Raw genomic sequence first — 20,347 nt, 5'->3', positions numbered from 1 at the left:
GGAACATATCTTCATCCCCACCCCCTGGTTGACCCACACTATCCCAAACCCATTTTCTGAAAGTACTTTCTTTATATTAGATATCCAGTTAAGCTTTCCGGACTCATGCTGCTGGTGAAGCATTTCATAAGCTTGTTTACAAAGTCTTGTTATGGGTAACTTAAGGATGCGTAGCCAAAATTTTATGCATTTCATGTAAGTATCTATGTACAGGGGGTATCTACCAGTTTCACCATATACAACCAAATTTGAAGAGTGCAGGAGAACATTTAAAAAACGTTTAATTGCAAATGTATGTATTTTTTCTATAGGGTTATTTATATATAAGCCCCAAATTTCTGCAGCATATGTCAACACTGGTTTTACCTGGGAGTCAAAGAGTTTCCAAAAGATGGATGGATTATTTGAGCTCAGCTTTCTATGTACCCTAAGAATTTCTATCACCCCTTTTTTTCCTTTCATACATAATTCATTCCATGCTGCAGTAAAGCTCATCCTAGTAGAAAAAATATACTCCCAGATATTTATAGTTATTTGTTACTTTAACTTCTAAATTACCATACATCCATTTCTCTTTGGAGGAGAGGTAACCACCCTTCCTAAAAACTATAACATTAGTTTTATCCAAATTAACAGTCAACTTCAATCTATCTGCTTCTTGTTTCAGTAAATTTAGTTGATTCTGTAAACCAATAGCTGTATTCGAAACAAGAGCCACATCATCTGCAAACAATAGTAAAAAAATTTCTAAGGCCTCAGGTATTAACTGGATCCCATGTTTACCTCCCTTGCTTATTTCAATTGCTAGTTCATTAATGAAGAAGGAGAACATTAAAGGACTGAGTAAACAGCCTTGCTTGACTCCTTGAGGGCATTCAAACATGTCTGTAGTTACAGACTTATCTCTAACCCATGCAAAAACTGATCTATATATTGCCCGCAAAGCCATATACATTCTACCATTCACACCATTCTTTCTCAGAATACTCCAGAGCAAATTTCTATTAACTGAATCGAAAGCTCGCTTAAAGTCCACAAATGCAACATACATCTTCTTATTTCTTAGCAAGTGCTTCTGCACTATAGCAAACAAAGTGAAGATATGGTCAATTGTACTATAGCCTTTTCTAAAGCCTGCCTGCTCCTCTATAATCTTTTCTTCTGCTTCTGCCCATCTTGACAATCTCCTATTCAATATATCTGTGTAAATTTTACTAATAGCACTAGTTAGTGCCACTCCTCTATAATTTTCTGGTTCGTTTATATTTCCTTTTTTATGTATTGGTACTATGATAGATTTGAACCATTCGCATGGGAAGGTGCCTTTCTCAAATAAAATATTGAATAGTTTTAGCAAAAAGTCAAGAGTAGCTTCGTTTGAGTTTTTTAACATTTCACTAATAATTTTGTCTGTACCTGCACTTTTTCCGTTTTTTAAATGTTTAATGCCGTTTTTCACTTCTTCAATGGTTATTGGGTCATTGAGTAAACATTCTTCTTCAGTCGATCTATCTGGCACTTCATCTGTATCTTCATCGGTAGAGAAGTCAGGAGTATTAAAGACTTTGTAAAAGTGGGTATACCACTGCTTTTGGTCTATCTCGTTATAAATATTTGTCTTTCTGTTTATTCCCTTGATTGTTGTCCAGAATAGTTTGGGGTCATTTATAGAGGTTTTTATTTTATCTAACTGGGCTTCATTCCATTTTCTCTTTTTTCCCTGATTACCACAATATATTCTTTCCTTTCTCTAACATAGGCATCTTTATACACAGTTTTAAGTTCCATAGTTTTTGCTCTTCGGAAACGTTTAAGAGATTGCCTGACTCTTTTCCTCCTTTGTTGACATTCAATGTCAAACCATTTATTATATCTAGGTCTTTTCCCTCCTACTTCTCTCAACATGCTAGTAGCAGCTCTGTGTAGACCCTTTACTAAAGTGTCCAATGCATAATCTATATCTGAAGCAAGTAACTGATTAGCCTGAGTGAGACACTCTTTGAATTCATCAGAATCTAATTTATCTTTGTACTCAATGGCCTTATCCTCGCACCATACAATTCGTTTGTCGTAGTTTTTACACAAAGGGACCTCCTCTGCCTTAATAAATGAGCCATCCCATGCTAGTTCAACTGGAAGATGCCAGGAGTGTAGCGCATTACTGACTTGAAGATTACAATGGTCTATAAGGCTCTCTGAAACAATAAAATAGTCTATAACACTATTACCTTGTGAAGATACAAATGTAAATTCTCCTTCTATATCATCCTTGCAAGTTCCATTCACTATAACTAAGTCATAAGTGAAACATAAGTTTAGCAGTGATCTGCCAAAGCTGTTAATGGTGAGGTCTTTAGAGTTCCTTTTGCATATTTTGTTTGCCTCATCCATGTCAAAAGGGAAATAATTTACAATATCGTCTGTAATAACTTGTTCGGACCCTGTCCTTGCATTGAGGTCTCCACATAAAATTAAGTAAAATTCATCTTTATCTATATACTGCAAATACACTTTCCTCTAGTAGATGAATGCCATCTTTTGTATCTAACAAATTGTAAAAAAGGGCTGCCTTTCTGGCACTACATAGCATGATATCAAGATAACATCTTTGTCAGAGTTCATTAATTCTTTATCAATTTTCAATGTAACTATGTTGGCTGATTCAAATCTTACTTCCTTTATATAATGTGACCAACAGTTTTTTACCATAAGAACAACTCCACCTGAACACCGGCCCTGCTTAGACAATTTTCTTGCAGGGGCATAAATCTTAGTGTATTCTGGCATGATGTTAGGATTATCTATACTTCTCTCCATATGTGTCTCTGTTAGACAAATAAAGTCAAATGAAGTAATATAATCTACAAACGAGTTGTCTCCCAGTTTGCTGAGTAAGCCCTCTACATTATAGTTAACAAAAGTCAAACGTCTTGCCTGACGACCAGTTTTTTCCTATTTCCGCTTGGGTTGGGATCTTGTTGCACTATCTGAGGTGTTCTTGTCACTAATATAACTGTCCAGAGAGCCTTGTTTCTTCCCCTTTTCACTTGCTCCGTTCTTGTTCTTGCGCCGTTTGGGTGTACATGTACTGTCATCTCGCGTCGACTGTTGTGTCCCTTTGACCTTTTCAGCATATCCGGCCCCCGCACTCCTTGTCTCTACCCGACTAGTCCGCACGGGTACCTCGTGCGTGGTTTCTGGGTCGCGGCTATCCGGGGACACCGATGCGGGGTGTGGGGGCGATACTTGCACATTGCTGTCAGGTGGACTCTCGCTGACATCGGCTGTCTGGCTGTTGTTGACCTCTATTACACTGGTGTATGGAGGTGTGTCCTTCTCCTTTGTATTGTCGCCGGTCGATATATAGGTAATGTTGGATTCAGAAGAGCATATGGTAGGCAAGATAGCAGTCGGAGTCATCTGTGGGTTGTTGCTAATGTTGCTCAAAGCTTCTATTATTGTGGTCGGTGTGCACTGAATTTTCTTGGTATGTCGGTTTTCCGCTGTTGCCCCTCTGTAGGTGGCAGCGTTCGTGTCAGTTTGTTTTCCATGTTTATCTGCCTGTAATCTGTTGGTATCTTCTTCCTCATCTTCTGCTTGCAGAGGTAAATAGCGGTTCCGCAGAGGTAGAGGTAAATATGACTGACTGCTCCGGTGCTGTCGGACTCCTTTGTTCCGCTGCTCTGTTATTAGTGTGTATTCATCAGTCTGTTGCTGTAGGGTTGTCTGGTGCTGAGAGGGGGATCTGTCCGCGTTGGTTCGAGGATTCTCCCTCTCATCCTGTTGTCTGTTCATGTTTTGGTGTAACGTTCCTCCGACAATGAGCCGGTCTCCTCTGTAGAACGCACGCACCCCGCTATCTCTGTAGCACTTTATGATCGACTGTTGTCTTTCTGTAAGATCACCAGCCACAGATACACCTTTTACTTTCAGTTTCTCACGAGCTTTGGTAAGTATATCCAACTTGTCAGACCATCGAGTGAACTTAGCGATTATGGGACGTGGTTTGTTTTCCCTGTTTCGGGTATGTCCTGCTGGCACAATTTTCTTACCGACTCTGTGCGCTCGCACGATGTCAGTAGTTTGCCACACTTTCCCCGGAATTGTTTCTTGTAGGAGTTGTATTATCGTAGCAGCACAGGTTTCGTATGAATCCTCTCCAGTTTCTGGTATCCCGAAGAACCTCAGGTTGTCTCTGCGTGAAAAACCCTCGAGCTTGTCGTCGAAGACCTGGAGAGACTGATCTACATGATCTTTTAGTTTCTCAGTGTTTTGCTCTAATGACTCTTGCCTTTGTTTAACTTGCTGTAGCTCCGTAAACAGATTATCAATGGTCAATTTGAAGGATCTCAGTTCATCTCTAACTTCGTCTATGTGGTGTTTAATGTTTTCCTCTTGTTTGTTGAGCAGTATCTGGAGATCAGTTAAGACAACACTCTCGTTGGGGCGGGCCATAGCGTCCGGTGGAAGTATACACAAGGCTACCGCCGTGCTGTTCACGCTCCGTTGAACACTGTGGTCACCGGGTTTCTTTCGTAGATCTTTTAAAATTCAATCGTTTGGACCGAATATCCGCATATAATTTACTTTTCTATGTAGCTTGTGATTGAGGGATCAATACTGTCTGCACAATACACTCCAAAGAAGAGGAACTTCCGTATAACTAGGTAAAAAGCACCTTGTATTGAAGAGCGTGGAAAAAAAGCGTCCGCACAGCTCGTGAACACATCTCATCCCCCGATACATTGATACAATGGCGAGAGAAATGTGTAAGCTAAGGGGCGTCACACACTTGACTTCGGCTAAAGGTCCCTCGTGACTTGCCGAAATGAAGTGCCCCGCGCCGAAACGCCGGTCGGCAAAAGGTCCGACTCCTAAACGTCCGGCGGCGAAACGTCCGGCTCCGAAACGTCCGGCGGCGAAACGTCCGTCGGCGAAAAGTCCGTGTACCCTCTGAAGTTCCAGTTCAAACCTGGTAATAATGACATACACAGATTTTCATTACCTTTTCATGAAAACATATTTAATGTCATTGAGTATAAACCTAGGAAACATTTACATCATACAATAACAATTTATCTTATATGTACAACAAATGGTGACCATTTGTGATAATGATGAATCAATGATACTGAAAAAAAGAGGAAAAAGTATAGGAATTAATTAAACAGTGATAAATGAAAGCAAAGGAATTTTCTTAAATGAACAGATATTACATATTTCAATTTCAAATGATTAAAGGAGAGGTGTTGGGGCCCCGTGCTCCATGGGGAGTCAGAAGAAATAATTAAACTAAAATTAAATAGAACTTTCGATTTACTATTCAAAAAAGAGTGAAATGCAAATGTACATTTGAATGATGCACAAAATACTCAAAACTATGGCTATATCCCTTTGTAGATAACATTCAGCTACACTGTAACCTAATTCCAAAATTAGTTCCTTTGGCACAAAAGACAGGAGACTAACGCCAACAACACACTCGGTGCTACACTGCGAAGAACACATAGCGATAATGAAACACGTTTCAATCAAGTCAAAGGTCAGCGTGGTTTCCTTTACGCTCGGAAGGACCCAGTGTTCCTCCTGTTCTTCGCTGAGCTAGTAACATGTGTCGGGTCAGCCTAAAACTTACGAGGAAGATTCAACGGTCCCCACTCGCTATTCCTGCAGCATTGTCTTAAGTTAATTCGAAGAATTCTAACACAGAAAATTCTCAACTTGCTAAAAATAATAAACTTGACTTGAAAGGAATCAACAAGTAGAAATACAATACTATAAATATTCTTTAAGGAGTTAATATGTAACATATGTCGTATTGACATGGAATTACACCATTACCACATTCTGTCTTTCTCTCTCTCAGCGCTCACGGCTTTCATGCTGACTGATGTCTCTTAGACTGCTGCCACACAGTTCACAGAGAAAACCCTGCGGCCCCGTTAACATGGGATGCAGTCTCATACTGACTCATACTCACAACTACACACTCATTCTAGCCAACGTCCAAGAGATAGTCAACCCTGGTCCATTCGCGGTTACTTTACAGTCAGGGGAGATAGCCCTCGTTCCTGACAGACCCTGCTGTACATGAATTCAGCAATCCACTTCTTCACAGTTGCAAGGGATGGGGAATCCACAGCAAGTGTCTGTACCGTGTCCACATGGATTCCCTTGGGTGACATTCCTTTCTGTACAGATACTTTATAAAGCTCGGACTGAGTTGTCCATTTTAAGATTTGTAGTACTACCCTTCACCTTTGTCTGGGCCTCACGTGCACACAATTTGAAGCATAAATCTGCAGCAGTTTTTTAAAAATATAGTTTTGCAAGAAGTAGCTTTGAAAGGGATTAGTCAAAGAGATTAGGGGTGTGCGAGTAGTTGAGTACTAACCGTACAAGTAGGAAACTGCAAGAATTTAAGAGTGGAGGGGTAAGGGTAAGCTCTATGCTGACAGTGAACGACAAAACAACGCTGAACATTTTAGGTGGGAGGGTGAGGATGTACCTTTGGTTCCTACACCACTGCCACATCACTATAGCCCTGTGCTTCGAAATGACAAAGGAACGAGAGCTTCTTCCGTCAAGTAGTAGACTTCATAACAGGGTCTTTACAGGTGATGTACTCTACATGTAGTTGGCAAAGAGACACGAGCGGTGTCAGAGCCAGAAATTAGTTGATTGTACTTACAATGAGTTTGGTGAAAGGGCCGCATGACCCCAGTATTCACTTATGCAACCTACGCAAAAATGGGTAAAAGGAAGTTTGCAAAAAACTTTCCCTGGTTAAACCTGTAACTCGTTTGTTACTTTTAAATAAAGGCTTTTCTTCAGGTGTATAAAATACGCATTTAACCCTTTTTCACAAGATGCTAATACAGTGATACCTCGGTTCTCGAACATAATTCGTTCCGGGAGGACGGTCGAGAACCAAATTGTTCGAGAACCGAAGCAATGAAACCCATAGGAAATAATGGAAACTGGATTAATTCGTTCCAAGCCCCAGAAAATGTCTATTTACTGGCCTAATTTGTATATAATATGTAGAAAAATATGAGTCTCAACAAGAAATAAGAAATAAAAGTGTATTTATTAAAACAAAAAAAAATAAAATAAAATAAAATGTACTGTACAGTACAGTAAATTGTGTTTCTTTTACTGTACCTGTACCAAACTTTATGCAGGAGGGAATGAATGTGGAGGGAGAGGAAGGGGTGCGTTATGTTTTGAAGGGAGTAGTCTTCAATAAAAACAGAGGGTAACTGCTCTTCGGTGTTTCTTTCTCTGTATCTTTTGCTGACAGCGAGAATCAGAATCTTGCTCTGCAGTTGCTTGTCTGATTTCTTTACGGAAGAATTTGTCAATTGTTTGCTGTTTTTTTCTCCTTTGCAAAATTTTGCGGAAGTGCGACATAACATCGTCATTAAAAATGTTAACTGCTTCTATTTGCTACACTTTATCAGGGTGATGTTGTTCAACAAAATTTGCGATTTCTGCCCATTTTGCACACATTTCATGACTCTCTCCACAAACACGTGACTCTCTCTCTCTGCACTCACACTGATGACGCAAGCAAGGCAAGAATGAACGCCATTCGGCTCAACTCGGCTCATCTCGGACGTTCGGATGTTCGAGTTCCAAATATTTGTTCGGATTCCAAGACAAAATTTTCTCGAATTTCCTGGTCGAATACCGATTTGGTCGAAAGTCAAGGCGTTCGAGAACCGAGGTATCACTGTAATTGCTTATGAATTGATGTCGCAATAAACAATTTACACCAAACTTCATAATACACTCTCAATAAATTTCTGATTTTGCCTTAACCCTCTTTCTTTCATTTTTTCAATAACAATGCAAGTCACTTTACCAAATATGAACAACCATGCAGCAAGACCCAGCGAATCGACACAAATTGAGCTTTCAATCTGTGAATTCGTGCGAAGACAGAGTTGTTCATCTTTAGTCAAATGAATCTGCAGGCTCCACTCCTGCTGGAGCCATCGTGTTAGTTCCTTTAAGTTTAAACTTTTCAACTATCCTTCGCTTGGAACCTGAAGCTAGCCACCGAGTTATAGAAGACACAGATACAGATTATTTGTTGGCAGAGTTTACTTATGTCTGTCACTTTTAGTCAATATCCAGTGTTTTGAAAACCAGCATTATAAAACTGTGGTGCTATATTTCTTATCCATGCAGTATTTTAAGGCTAAGTAGTATATTTTGAACACTTTACTTTCTTAATAATTAATATTCCGGCCGCCAATCACGATCAGCTCTACCGCAACGTGTCCGTTTGCACCTGCGGGCATGAGTGTGTGTGTGTGTGTGTGTGTGTATTTAATTGCACACGTTAATCTTCATTTTAAAAGTATGTGTGTTTTCAATTTCTATATATTCTTGTTCTCGTTTCTTATCTCGGACAGCACAACAGCAGTAGTCGTGGGGTCAGCCAAGTACGGAGCAGGCTCTGGTCCTATTCTGTTCAGTGACGTGAGGTGTGTGGGGAACGAAACCAGCCTGGCGCAGTGTAGACACTGGGGGCTCTACAGACATGACTGTGGACACTGGGAGGATGTCGGCGTCATGTGTAACATTAGTACGTAGACCAGAAATAATTAAACATTTACAGTTACTCCAGTATTTTTTTTGTTTTGTTTAATTAAACATTTTATTACCGTGTTGTTAATCGCTTTATTACTTTCAAATTAGTGTTTGTACAAATTAGTGTAGAAAGCAAGTGCGTTCTAAACTGTGTAATACGCATTATTATTAATATCATCATCATCATCATATCATCATCATCATCATCATCATCATCATCATCATTTTTCTGTTTATTATTATTAACAGAAAACAGTCAATAACAGGTAAGCCAAACAGATTCATGTCATGTTTCTATTTTAGTTTCATCTACAGAAGAGATTTAAATGACACAAGGAGTTTTTATATCTTACATTTACAAATTTTGATGAAGGAGAATATCGTCAACAGGATACAGTGCAATAATATTTAGTCTCTATTGCTGTTCACGACAGAAGTTTAGTTGCTTTTTTTTTCGTTGGAAGGACCAACAAGTAATAAAAAAGCACAATCACTCTTATCACGCACACATTTACATTCACTTGAAATCATTTAGCAAATTTTTAGAGGAACATTATAGTTAATGCTAAATTTAAACGTCACACATAACATCAATCAATACACCTACACCTACACCTACACCTACATGCAGAGCATACTAACAGAAGATTAAAACCCAATTCACTGTATACACAGTTTGTCTTTAATCTAGAGACTAACCTCTCCCATCTCCCAATCCTTACCTTGGTGAACTGTAATTTATGGGGATGGTTTATAGTGTGGTCTGTGCCTGTGTTGGGGTCCCTCTGTGGTAGAAGACCACGCCACTGTGTGGTGTGCACGCGGATCAGGTGACACCAATATTATAATATAACCCAATATGACCGGGCGAAGTGAGGACATGTAACATGCAGCTTTTAGCTTGTCTTTTGCGTATGGACAGTCCACGTCAACATATGCAATGGCGCATGTCGTGGATGTTGCACATGATGCTCACTACCTCACCTGTCATGTCCTTTAACCTGGATAAGGTTTCCTCAACTATGAGTGGGAACTCACTGGAGGACTGTAACGGTATTTTGTATTGCTTGTCGTTAACTGTACCAGTAGATGTTGAGATCAGCTTAATCTTCCACACCCTTAATTTAAACAAAGCTAGGAGTGGAATACTGTATCCACATGATGTGTCTAATGCAGTCAATCACAAAAGACAACAAACAAAGACACGATTTAACAAAATAACCACATCTGTATTGTGACAGCCACACCGATGACAGCCCGGTTACATGGCGGCACGTCTACGGCAGGACGTCTAGAAATATCGGTCAACGGAGAATGGACGACAGTGTGTGAGGATGGATTTGAACAGAGCGAAGTAAAAGTCGCTTTAAGGATGCTGGGACTCAACAGGTCAGTTAACCATTGTTTTAACACCGCACCATCCAACAGCAAGATGTCAAGCATGCATGCACTGTATGATTTTTTATTTAAACAACACCTGTGTCTGTTATCATTAAAAAAATTTAATAGTAATGCTCTATTTGATGTGTCTTTCTCTTTTAACTTTTGATTGCCTTTGCGTAATATACTGGGTTTTTTAATTATAATAAAAATGTGCTTATTATGTTACTCCTACCTTTGGGGCTTGATCTTCTTAAAGGAACAAGTTTAAAAATCACGTGATACATTTTGTTGTTATTTTTGTTGTTCTTAAAGCCTTAAAAACGTTTTAAACCGCCCAATTCTATTACCTCATTAGACTTAAAATGAAACGTAAAATAATTAAATCTGAATTTCAAATTTCACAATAACCGCTTATTTATACTCTGAAGAACGGTCTTGCGTGAAAGCTTTATTTCGCTACTGCTGTACAAAGAAAAAATAGTAATGCACAAGAGAAGTACAAACTGGCCGTTACAAGTTGGATTTTTAGCGACCTCTGGTAGAAACAAGGGAAACATGCAATCTGTGGAAACGCAGAGTCTACAGACATGATATAGGATGGACAGCTTTTCACCTGTCGAAAGACAAGGAACTTGCTGTTTCCAAGGCCCTGCTTCTTATTATGAAAAAAACAACAATCTGTCAATTAAATATCCTCTGGCAAAGTACTCAATGTGATCCTGCGACCAACAAGCGCCGTAACAGTGTACTACGTCACGCTAACAGTTTACTACGTCACTTTGGTGCAACATTGCCTGCAGTCAACACCAATGATATAGAGAGAGCAGCAATTAGGATGATTCGGACGCCGACAGTCTGCATTTCTCCTGGTTCTTAAAAACTGTTACATTAGCACGAGAAATGCAGACTGTCAACATCAAAAGAACCCGACATGTCGCTGTAATTGTTGTTGACGACTGGCAATGTTGTCAATGGTGTACAAACGTGACGCAGTACACTGTTAGTGTGACATACTACACTGTTAGTGTTACATAGTACACTGATAGCGGTGCTCATTGATTGCAGGTGTGAATAGTAGTGGTAAATTAATTAAGGGATGGGTGTTGGGGGCTGATTTAGTTTTATATCGCTGATATCTGTCGATATCTTAAAAAATGCAAACAGCTTAAATTGATCTTCAAACAAAGTAGACCTGTACTAGTGATAATTTGTAATACCGTGAATTTCACTTGCCTATATGTACATAGCTAACTCCGCCTGGAAACCACTCGGGTAACCTGCCGGTCCGATGCCCGGATTAACGAGGAGGGTTGGTCGTGGGGCTAGCAAACCCTGTAAAATATAAAACGCTTCAAAAACAGCATATGTACATACTTATTTTAAACTAAAACCTTAGCAACTAAGAGAACACGAAAGAGGTGAACATTATTAACAGATGAATTTAAAGAAAGAATCTATATCTAAGTATGAGCGTGATTGACTAACTGTTGTTTGTTTTTTCAAGGGTTGTAGCTCTCAGAAGAGGGAACAGATGACAAGTTGTGTAAGAGTGGTATGCATGTGTCTAAATTAGACTTTAGAATGACATGGCTGACTAGATATAGCTAACAATAATAACCAAACACTAAAAGACCATTTAACAGCTTATACAGCAAAGCAAGTAAAACTAGTAATACACTTTTAATTTAATATTTATTTGTAAATGATTGTAGCGTTGTAGTTGTGTTGTATTTTTCACTCTACATTACATTTCAAGACGGATTCTGGTCAAGTGCACTTGTACCACTGTACTTTTTTGCTGGGGAGAGACTGATTTCTTAGTGTTTAAGGGAAGGTATAAGCCAATAGTGGCCACGAGATTGGTAGAGATTGTAACACCTCTCACCCCTAAGACCGTAGTGCATCTTAAACCTTCAACCTGCATGTTGTAAATAATTGTGTCTGTACTATCTGTCTGTTAACAGCACTGGGCAAGCAGCTGTGAAGTATCCTCTATTAAACGATGGCTCACGATTTCAATTTGGGTATATAAAGTGTCAAGGAATGGAAACAGATCTTCAACAATGCGATATAGGACAACTTAACAAAAGCAGCTGCCTGGATGTCGGTATCATTTATGACTTCAAAAGCTTTAGTAAGTAAACAAAACTTTTAATTTCTCAGAGAGTTTTTATGTCTTCATTGTGGTATCTTTTCTCTGAACGTATGCATATATTTACAGTAACTAGAGCTAAAGTACATAAGATTTAGATTGTAGGTAATGAGAATGACTAAGTGCTAAACATGCAAATACCGAGATAATACAACACACTTTTAAACATAAATTAATCGTGCATTTGCACACAAAAGGTCAGGGTAAAGTGAAGAAGTGAGGGGAAGCTTTCGGTAAGGGGGGGGGGGGAAGTAATTCTTTTCCACTTTGAAGAAGAGTTAATAAGTTACAAATTGTTTGCTGAAGATTCTTGAAGGGTGTCGCTGTTTACACGATAGTAAATAGATGATCGAGTTGATGGAGCATAAGCCACTGGCAGTTTGTAAGAAGCACTTTGTGTTTCTCGTTGACCTTAAGGGTGCTAAAATATGATTGAAAAACTAATAGGGATGGTTAAACTGTAGTATTGTTAATAATGAACAGACCTTTATATTTATACAGTGTTTGTCACAATTAGTTTAAACTTATTACTGTAAGGCTTATTTTTGTACTCGCTCTAAAGAACATTAGAACACATTTTTTTCTCAAAATATTGGCAAGATCGTGTGTGGACGTTTTGCCGACCGGACGTTTAGCCAACGTATGTTTCGTCGACGGAGGTTTCGTTAACCGGATGTTTCGCAGACAGACTTTTCGACGCATTATATCAGAGAGCTTACTTCTCAAAGAATGAAAGTAACTACTAGATTACACAACAAATCTTTATTTCAAACAAATTTTACACACAGACGACACAGACAGTTCACTTTGATTGTGTCACAGATTATGCGCAACAGCGAGAGAGAGAGAGATGTTTACTTACTTCTCAGAATCTTGAACATGAATGAATGAAGAACTATCTCGAGGGAACGTGAGACAAATGACAAACAGAAATATTGTCCAGGTGGAAGGTGAACGTGAAAACTGGCAGAGACACACATTGATACAATGGCGAGAGAAATGAGTGAGCTAAGGTGCGTCACACACTTGACTTCGGCTAAAGGTCCGCGTGAAATGCCGAAATGAAGTGCCGAAATGTTCGTCGACAAAACGTCCGTCGGCTAAGGGCCCCGCGCCGAAATGTTCGTCGACGATACCTCCCTCGAGTAAAGATCCGGTCGCCAAAACGTCCGGCTCCAAAACGACTGTCGGCGAAACGTCCGCCGCCGAAAAGTCCGGGTAACGGCAAGGTATCAAGCAAATGTAATATATCCATTTGATTTTTCTTTCTACGTCAAGCAGGTCTTCCAAAGCTCCAGCTGTATATATCAAAAGTGAATATAGATGTGATCATTTAGGACAATTAATTAGCGCTTACTAAAAAAAATTCCTTTAAATATTGGTTTTAAAAAACAGAATTACTTTCTCATAAGACGACTTTTTGTTACGATGTGTCACAGAAATTTTTTTCAACGATAATGGCACTTTCCACAGATGACGTCACAATCTAGCCGCGCAAGGGCTTCTGGGAATGCAAAGCAGACAAATATATCCCCCCATGTACTACACTAGCGTTTGCAGCGAGTGCGTTGCTGTGCAGTTTATTGTTCCAAAAATGATGTTTTACTATATCTTTTGTTGGGAACATAGGGACATTCATAGACTTGAAGTGTAGGAACATAAACTGAATCCATGTGATAAAAATTTTGCTTACTAACGATTTAGATGTGTCAAACATGTAGGCAATCATTTTCAGTGAAAGTCCTCTTCGCAGTCTCAGAAGTGTATTGAAAAGTTCCTTTTTGGGGGTAAAACGCCTAGATGGACCAGTTTTCTTCTCATTTGTCCCATTGGTTTCTCTGGTATTTCCCTTGGAGTCATAGTATTGAAGGTTGTATTTTGCTGGACCAAGAAATGTGTACAAAACGTCAAACTGCTCGGGAAATAATCCAACTAAAAACTTTGTATTCTTCCTGTCTTTAAAAACAAAGCTTGGGTCCATCCTGTTGCTAACTTCAGGTTCACTTCGATCCTTTTTCACTGCAGCAGCGTTTCTCATGATCATAGTTTCGATTTTAGCTCCAAGCATATATTGATCATAAGATGTTTGTGTAGCTTTGTGGTTTGGGCTAGCCGACTTACATTCAGCAGATGCACTCTCAGCCACGGCTTCGCCTGCGTCTTCAAGTGTTATGTTGTCACTTTGTTCTGTGGATTCTGGAAATAATGAGTTTTCTTTGCGAAGCATTTTTCTCCCACGTTCACGTTGATAATGTGCTGTTTGGTCGCCACGTTGCGCTGGAGTCTACCTTCCTGTTACCTCCCTGTCGCTTTTGTGTTTCCTCGTCTGTAAGCGTCGCTAACATTGGTTCGTCGTTCTCAGATGTTGGGCCTTTTCCACCAAGAAAATGCAGAGAGCAGATATATGTGCCCCTGGCTATTTTCTCCACATTTTGAAAATCAGATCGCCCACATAAAAACTGCCGGCGCTTTGCTTTCTCAGTCTTTAACTTGCCCGGTTGTCTTTCCCACTGCATGGGTCATGTTGTCACTGTCTTACCAGGCTTTGGAAATGGAATAAAAAACGTCCCCTCCGGTAATCGCTCTGGATATCTGGAGTCCGATTTACATAAACCCCAACAGCAGTGCTTGGTTCCTCCTGTTTTCAGCATTGTTTCAGAGATTAATAGCAAAAATGTCGCTTTTTGTCAGTCGCCGTAGCGTAGAATACACAGAACAACGTGCAGTATTTGTATGCAAAGCAATTACATGAAGCTCTGCTGCGTGACGACACAATCTATTTTTAGTAACCCGAGAAAGCGCTATTGCAAATAGCTTATTATACAAGTCCGCCGATTGCACATGTATGAAGACTTTTTTTTAAATTTAGGAGGAAAATAATGCTTTTAACATACTAAAACGTAAACTCATTACATCCTAAGAGAAGTCATGTAAACATAAAAGTAAAATATTGCCTTAAGCTGAATTAAATTATGGTTTACTCTTTTCTGACAAGATCATATGCGTAATAGTGAAATGCAACCTTTACGAGAAGCGATGAGAAGATTTTAAACTCTTGTTAGAGTTTGTGACCTGAAAACAACTACGCAGCAGACGACATGGACGTGATGACCTTTCACCTCATTGTTACAGGTCTGCGACTGACAGGACCTCGCCGTACAGACAGTAACATGGGGCGTGTAGAAGTGGAGATTGGAAGTAAACAATTTAGTACAGTGTGTGTAAACAACGAGAAAACCGCCGCAGTCATCTGCAGACAACTCAATTTAACCTCGTGAGATAACTTTTTTCCCGTTTTGAAACAACCTATTAAGTCGGTACCAACAATAGTAAATATACCATAGAGTGTAACATATACTTATTTAACATTGGTGATTTTATTATTATTTTATTATGTATATATATTAAATATCCCAGCCTGCAAAAGTAGCGGGGTTTTTAGGGCCCCACTACATATACAAGTGGGGCCCACTACTGGCCCACTAGTTTTGCAGGCTGGGATATATCATAGAGGGTAGTATATACTTTTAATATTAATCAAATCAAATCAAATCAAATGAGACTTTATTGTCTGTCGAAGAAACCCAAGACAGAAATTTTTCTTTTGCTCATAAGGGCAGGCATGCATACTGATACAGACATTTAACACACACAGGAGTAAAGATACATTGTCATGGTAGTTGGATCACCGTCAAATGGTCAATGACATTGCAATACTTTATATTTCTTGTATATTTTTTTTTAAATGCGTTGGGATTGCAGAAAACGTGTCTGAACTGTATTTTCGTCATCCTCCAAGTACTTAATGATTTATCATTGTTGTTGTTATAATAATGATAATGATGATGATGATAATAATAAAAAACTCAATTTAGCTATTGCTAAAATAAGCTCTTTCTATTAATTTTACGTATTTTTTGAAAGATTTTATGCAATACCCATAGACAATTGTGTTAATATAACCTTTCCCAACTAGAAATGGTGCAGCACTGGTAGACGGCTGGGTGTTTGGAGCAAACACAAGCCCTTTACTTGAAGCTGGGTTTTTTTGTGATGGTAACGAAAACAGTCTGTTTGAGTGTGGCTGGAATAAAAGTATGGATTGTTATTCTGATGACGTTGGCGTGGTTTGCAGCAAAGGTAAGATTTTGTTACCTTTGTTAACGTTTAGTATGTGTAAACTTACTTTACAATTTATTTTACCCCTCCATATAGTTAATTCATTCATGATAATATTCATGATAATATTTCATTGTTTCTATCTCCCATAAACTTATGAAACATTCCAACCTAATTATTTTTGTGTACTTAGTATAAAGGAAAAAAAAACACCGCTAGGAAGTGCTTATGTTCACACCATCTAGTGTCTCGTATAGTTTCCCCCGTCAGTATGTTATGCCCTGTACGTATGCCCCCTATATCCTATGTGTGTTTGTTTTGAAGTGAAGGGTATTGTGACACCATTACCTGTTAAATAATTTTGAATTATTTAAGAATAATTAAATATTTAAGAATGGAAATTTTATGTTTCTGGATTGTGTGTTGTCACAGATTACACACTTTATATAGTTTCGGAGACCGAAAAGTACCCTTTTATGGAGGGAACACATGGAGTTCTAGTGTGTGTAAAACCACGAAAGTACATTCCGGTACTTGAATACACATGGTCAGGCAAAGGTGATGGTCCTTCTCCAGGAAATCGCTTGTTCTACGAACATGTGACAAGAGAGTACAATGGGCGTGAAGTATTTTGTGAAGCCTCTAATCCTGACGGTGCCTCTGGTCCTGCTGAACGCCTACAGAGTGGACTTTTTGTGTTAAACGTTTACTGTGAGTAGCCTCTGATAGCACCTCAAGTGTTGTCTTCTTACCGACAGGGCGCAATCCTTGCATGTAGAGTCTACAGTAATGATTAACTTAAATATAAATTTAATGGAACTCAACGAAACATGGCAACACATTGATCCTATTAAATACACCCATATTGTATCAGAAAGTAAAAACGAATAACGTTCTAACTTGATACCTAGCAAGAATATTTTGTAAAAAAAAAAATTATGTCGAGGAAACAACTTTAAAAACTTATTATTCTCCTATTGCTGGGTTATGCACTGTATTTGAACCTCCTACTATTTCACATTACATGTTGCTAATTACGACGTAAGCAGCTACTAATATTTTTTTGACATTTACAGATAAGCCGTTGATTACAATAACATGGACTAACAACACCGGGGAACAACAGCCCTTGTCAAGTCTTTCTGAGTTAAACCCTGGACACAACGTGACCCTGTGGTGTGAGGCTGACAGCAACCCTCCCCCCGCGTCCATCACGTGGTCAGGAAGAGTGAGCAGCACGACTGGGGTGTTACGGATCCTAGCGGCAGACCACGTGACACACAGCGGTGTGTACACCTGTACCGTCGTCACTCAAACCGTTGATGATGACGACAGACTTCCGCTGACCTCATCTTACCACATCACCCTCGGTGTTAAAGGTTGACATTTACCCTCATTGTCCAGAAGCTAGTGCAAAAATATTTTCAAATAAGTTGTATAATAGCATTACAAACACATTTTCATCTGTCTACACAAATAAGTAAGTGTGTAACACTTTGGCCATGACACATGTACACAGCAGTTGCCAATTGCTTTGCGTTTTGTTGCCGTCAGCAGTGCGACTTTCCGTTTTTCATTATTTCTCTATTGATGTGACCAACGTCATTTTACCATCCGCCAGAAGAAAGACCAGTAACAGGTAAGTGTTTAAAATTACACCTTCAAAGAGACTTTTAAACTGACATATTTAAGTTTTTTTATTCTTTCTTGATCCTTATAGTCTCTTATACTCCTTTTTACATGATATTTTAACTTGTTTGCAGATATGAATGCGTATGGCAGTATCTAATAAATGTAATTATATCTGACACACATTACATTCACATTTCCTGCATTGTTAGGCAATGTTCTGTCTTGCTAGAGAAAAATTTGTCCAAATAGGTTAGAACGTGTGTCTTTATGACTCTGTGTGTGTTTGTTTCTTAGTAAAAAGATTTGTAATTAGTATTTTGTACGTGTTTCAAAGTAGATTTTCGTACAGGAATAGAAATGGGAAATATTATGTAAAATTGATAACAGTATCCTGTTTCAGCACACCATCTCTTCCAAATATCTCACCGACAAGCAGAAAAGCCGATGGCGTTCAAGTGTGAGCAACATAATGTCAGTCTGGTATGCCAGAGGTTACAGACATGACATTTGGCATCCCACTATATGTCCAGAGCATGCAGGTGGTCATCCTGATGGAAATCTCCTGAAGTTTGACAATCTGATCAGACTACACAAAATTGAAAAAATTGGCTTTGTATTGCCAATAGAAATTACATATTAACAGATAGCCAGTTACTGAATGTTCTATTTCCTACATTCCGAAATAAATTTAATAAACTAGTCCCTAAGGACATCTGTTGCAAAGTATTCCTATGTACCCATTTATTCAGAAAACGAATAGCAAATTTTTCTCTTTAAATAAAAGACCTAGAATATTGCTAGCAGCTCCACAATCCATTTCAGGTTTTTACAGAAACTCGTCAAAGACTGGTATTCATGGATGACGGTCTGAAAAGATCATCTCATTTTTATTTCTCGTATTAAGAATCTTTAACCACAATCTGGACAAGCTCAAAGGCCCAAAACAATGTCTCTCGTTTTGTTTTCTGAAAACAAAGGCAGATCATGGTACACTCTTCTTATAGACACTAGTTGGCAGGGTAGGACGATCTGCCCTCTCAAGCTCGCGTTAATGACACGATCCTCACAATGTGCTATTATTGTCTTCAGGATGTTCCTGACATACCTGTCCAAGTCACTCACGCCTTGCCACCCGAATCTTGTTGATCGGCATCAGAGGTTCAGCAGAAGCTCCTATGCTTATCAGGACAGTGTTTGGAATTAATCGTCTGTCTAGTGTGAACCTTTGTCTATAATGATAGCCTGTAATTTTTCTCTCGCCCACTAGCCAGTACAGTTGGTCTAGACGATAAATGAGATGATTTTATTATTTTTTTATTTGTAATACTATTATTATGAAAGAAAATGTTTCATATTTTACAATACAAAAAGTCAAGCTGTTAATGAGATTCAAACTCAACCTCACATCACAGAGCAGGCCACCCATATTTCAATACCACAGCACCATATCTAATAATTCCACATAATCTCCTGACATGTTTTCATGATGATTAGAATTTACATACTACATACAAAAAGACCACTATCAAAAAAGGGTGTTGCAAAACTTTAAGACAAAGTTACCACAACGTGTAAAACTCTTCTTGTGCCATATAAAGATCATATGACTAGTATTCCTATAATGTGGATAGTGTTTATTCTTCCGAGAAAAAAACTGTTCTTTCTTGACTTGTATCTATAATCTCACACACACACACACAAATAGAAAGCCTGACAAGAAAAAATCATTTTGTAAAAAGGGGAAGAAACCTCTCACTTTTACAAGGATTGTTACCTTTCATTGTTCTCCTTTAACATGTAAATTAATTTGACTTTTTTAACATTATGCAGGAAACTGCCAATACACAACACTGCTACCCTGTTGTTTTACTTTTCAGCGGACTCGGGCATGGTGATAACATCTGTAAAGGTCTCTCCTACGGGTGATTGTCTCCCCTGCACTAATACCTCGAAATGTTGAAGTTAATCATATAAAATAAACTTTTGGCAAACGTTGACGCTCTTCCACTCTAAATTTTCTTGGGTTTTTCGATACCAACTTTTAAGATTTGCATGAGAGCAATACAGTCCAAGGAAATAAACAACGCGAATGACACGAGTGACCTTAGCGTAACGATTCAACGCTGATTTACTGTTTTCTGTGTTTACACTATCCTCCTAAAGTCTCACTATCATTTTGTTTATTACAACATAATAAGCGGACATTGTTTTATAATCTGTTTGTACATTTTATTTTTTATTCTAGGTGTTAATTAAAAGTTTGTAAAACTATATTATGTCAAAAATAAATAACAAACATGTCTAAAATCTTACTCTTTTCTCTAAACAAACTTTTTTATGCGTCCTCACACATACTGTTCTCTCTCTTTCGCCATTCCCTTGCCAATCCTTTGTCTTTTTTACTTCAAAATAGCGGAAAACCAGATACAGTATAGCACTTTATTTTTGTCTTGTACATGC

General features: G+C 38.7%; 1 protein-coding gene across 1 annotated transcript; it reads left to right on the top strand.

Moving 5' to 3' along the window:
- The first annotated feature begins 8,370 nt into the window (after nucleotides 1–8,370).
- LOC112568404 (neurotrypsin-like) lies at nucleotides 8,371–19,860 on the top strand. The gene is made up of 7 exons (XM_025245705.1): nucleotides 8,371–8,596; nucleotides 9,843–9,990; nucleotides 11,949–12,118; nucleotides 15,269–15,410; nucleotides 16,113–16,276; nucleotides 16,688–16,966; nucleotides 17,332–19,860. The coding sequence occupies exons 1-7, from the start codon at nucleotides 8,371–8,373 to the stop codon at nucleotides 17,637–17,639; spliced, it is 1,437 nt and encodes a 478-aa protein (XP_025101490.1). The 3' UTR covers nucleotides 17,640–19,860.
- The last annotated feature ends 487 nt before the right edge of the window (nucleotides 19,861–20,347 follow it).

This window comes from Pomacea canaliculata, linkage group LG7, assembly GCF_003073045.1.
Source record: "Pomacea canaliculata isolate SZHN2017 linkage group LG7, ASM307304v1, whole genome shotgun sequence".
Lineage (NCBI taxonomy): Eukaryota > Metazoa > Mollusca > Gastropoda > Architaenioglossa > Ampullariidae > Pomacea > Pomacea canaliculata.
Note: the sequence above shows the minus strand (reverse complement) of the source record. Positions and strands in the feature narration are given on the sequence as shown.

Bases quoted from the DNA above. Each gene is read 5' to 3' on its own strand.
- LOC112568404 (XM_025245705.1), top strand. From the start codon at position 8,371: ATGTGTGTTTTCAATTTCTATATATTCTTGTTCTCGTTTCTTATCTCG. The intron at 9,991-11,948 runs GTCAGTTAACCA...GTCTGTTAACAG, and splicing joins AGGATGCTGGGACTCAACAG to CACTGGGCAAGCAGCTGTGA. The intron at 16,277-16,687 runs GTAAGATTTTGT...GTGTTGTCACAG, and splicing joins TGGCGTGGTTTGCAGCAAAG to ATTACACACTTTATATAGTT.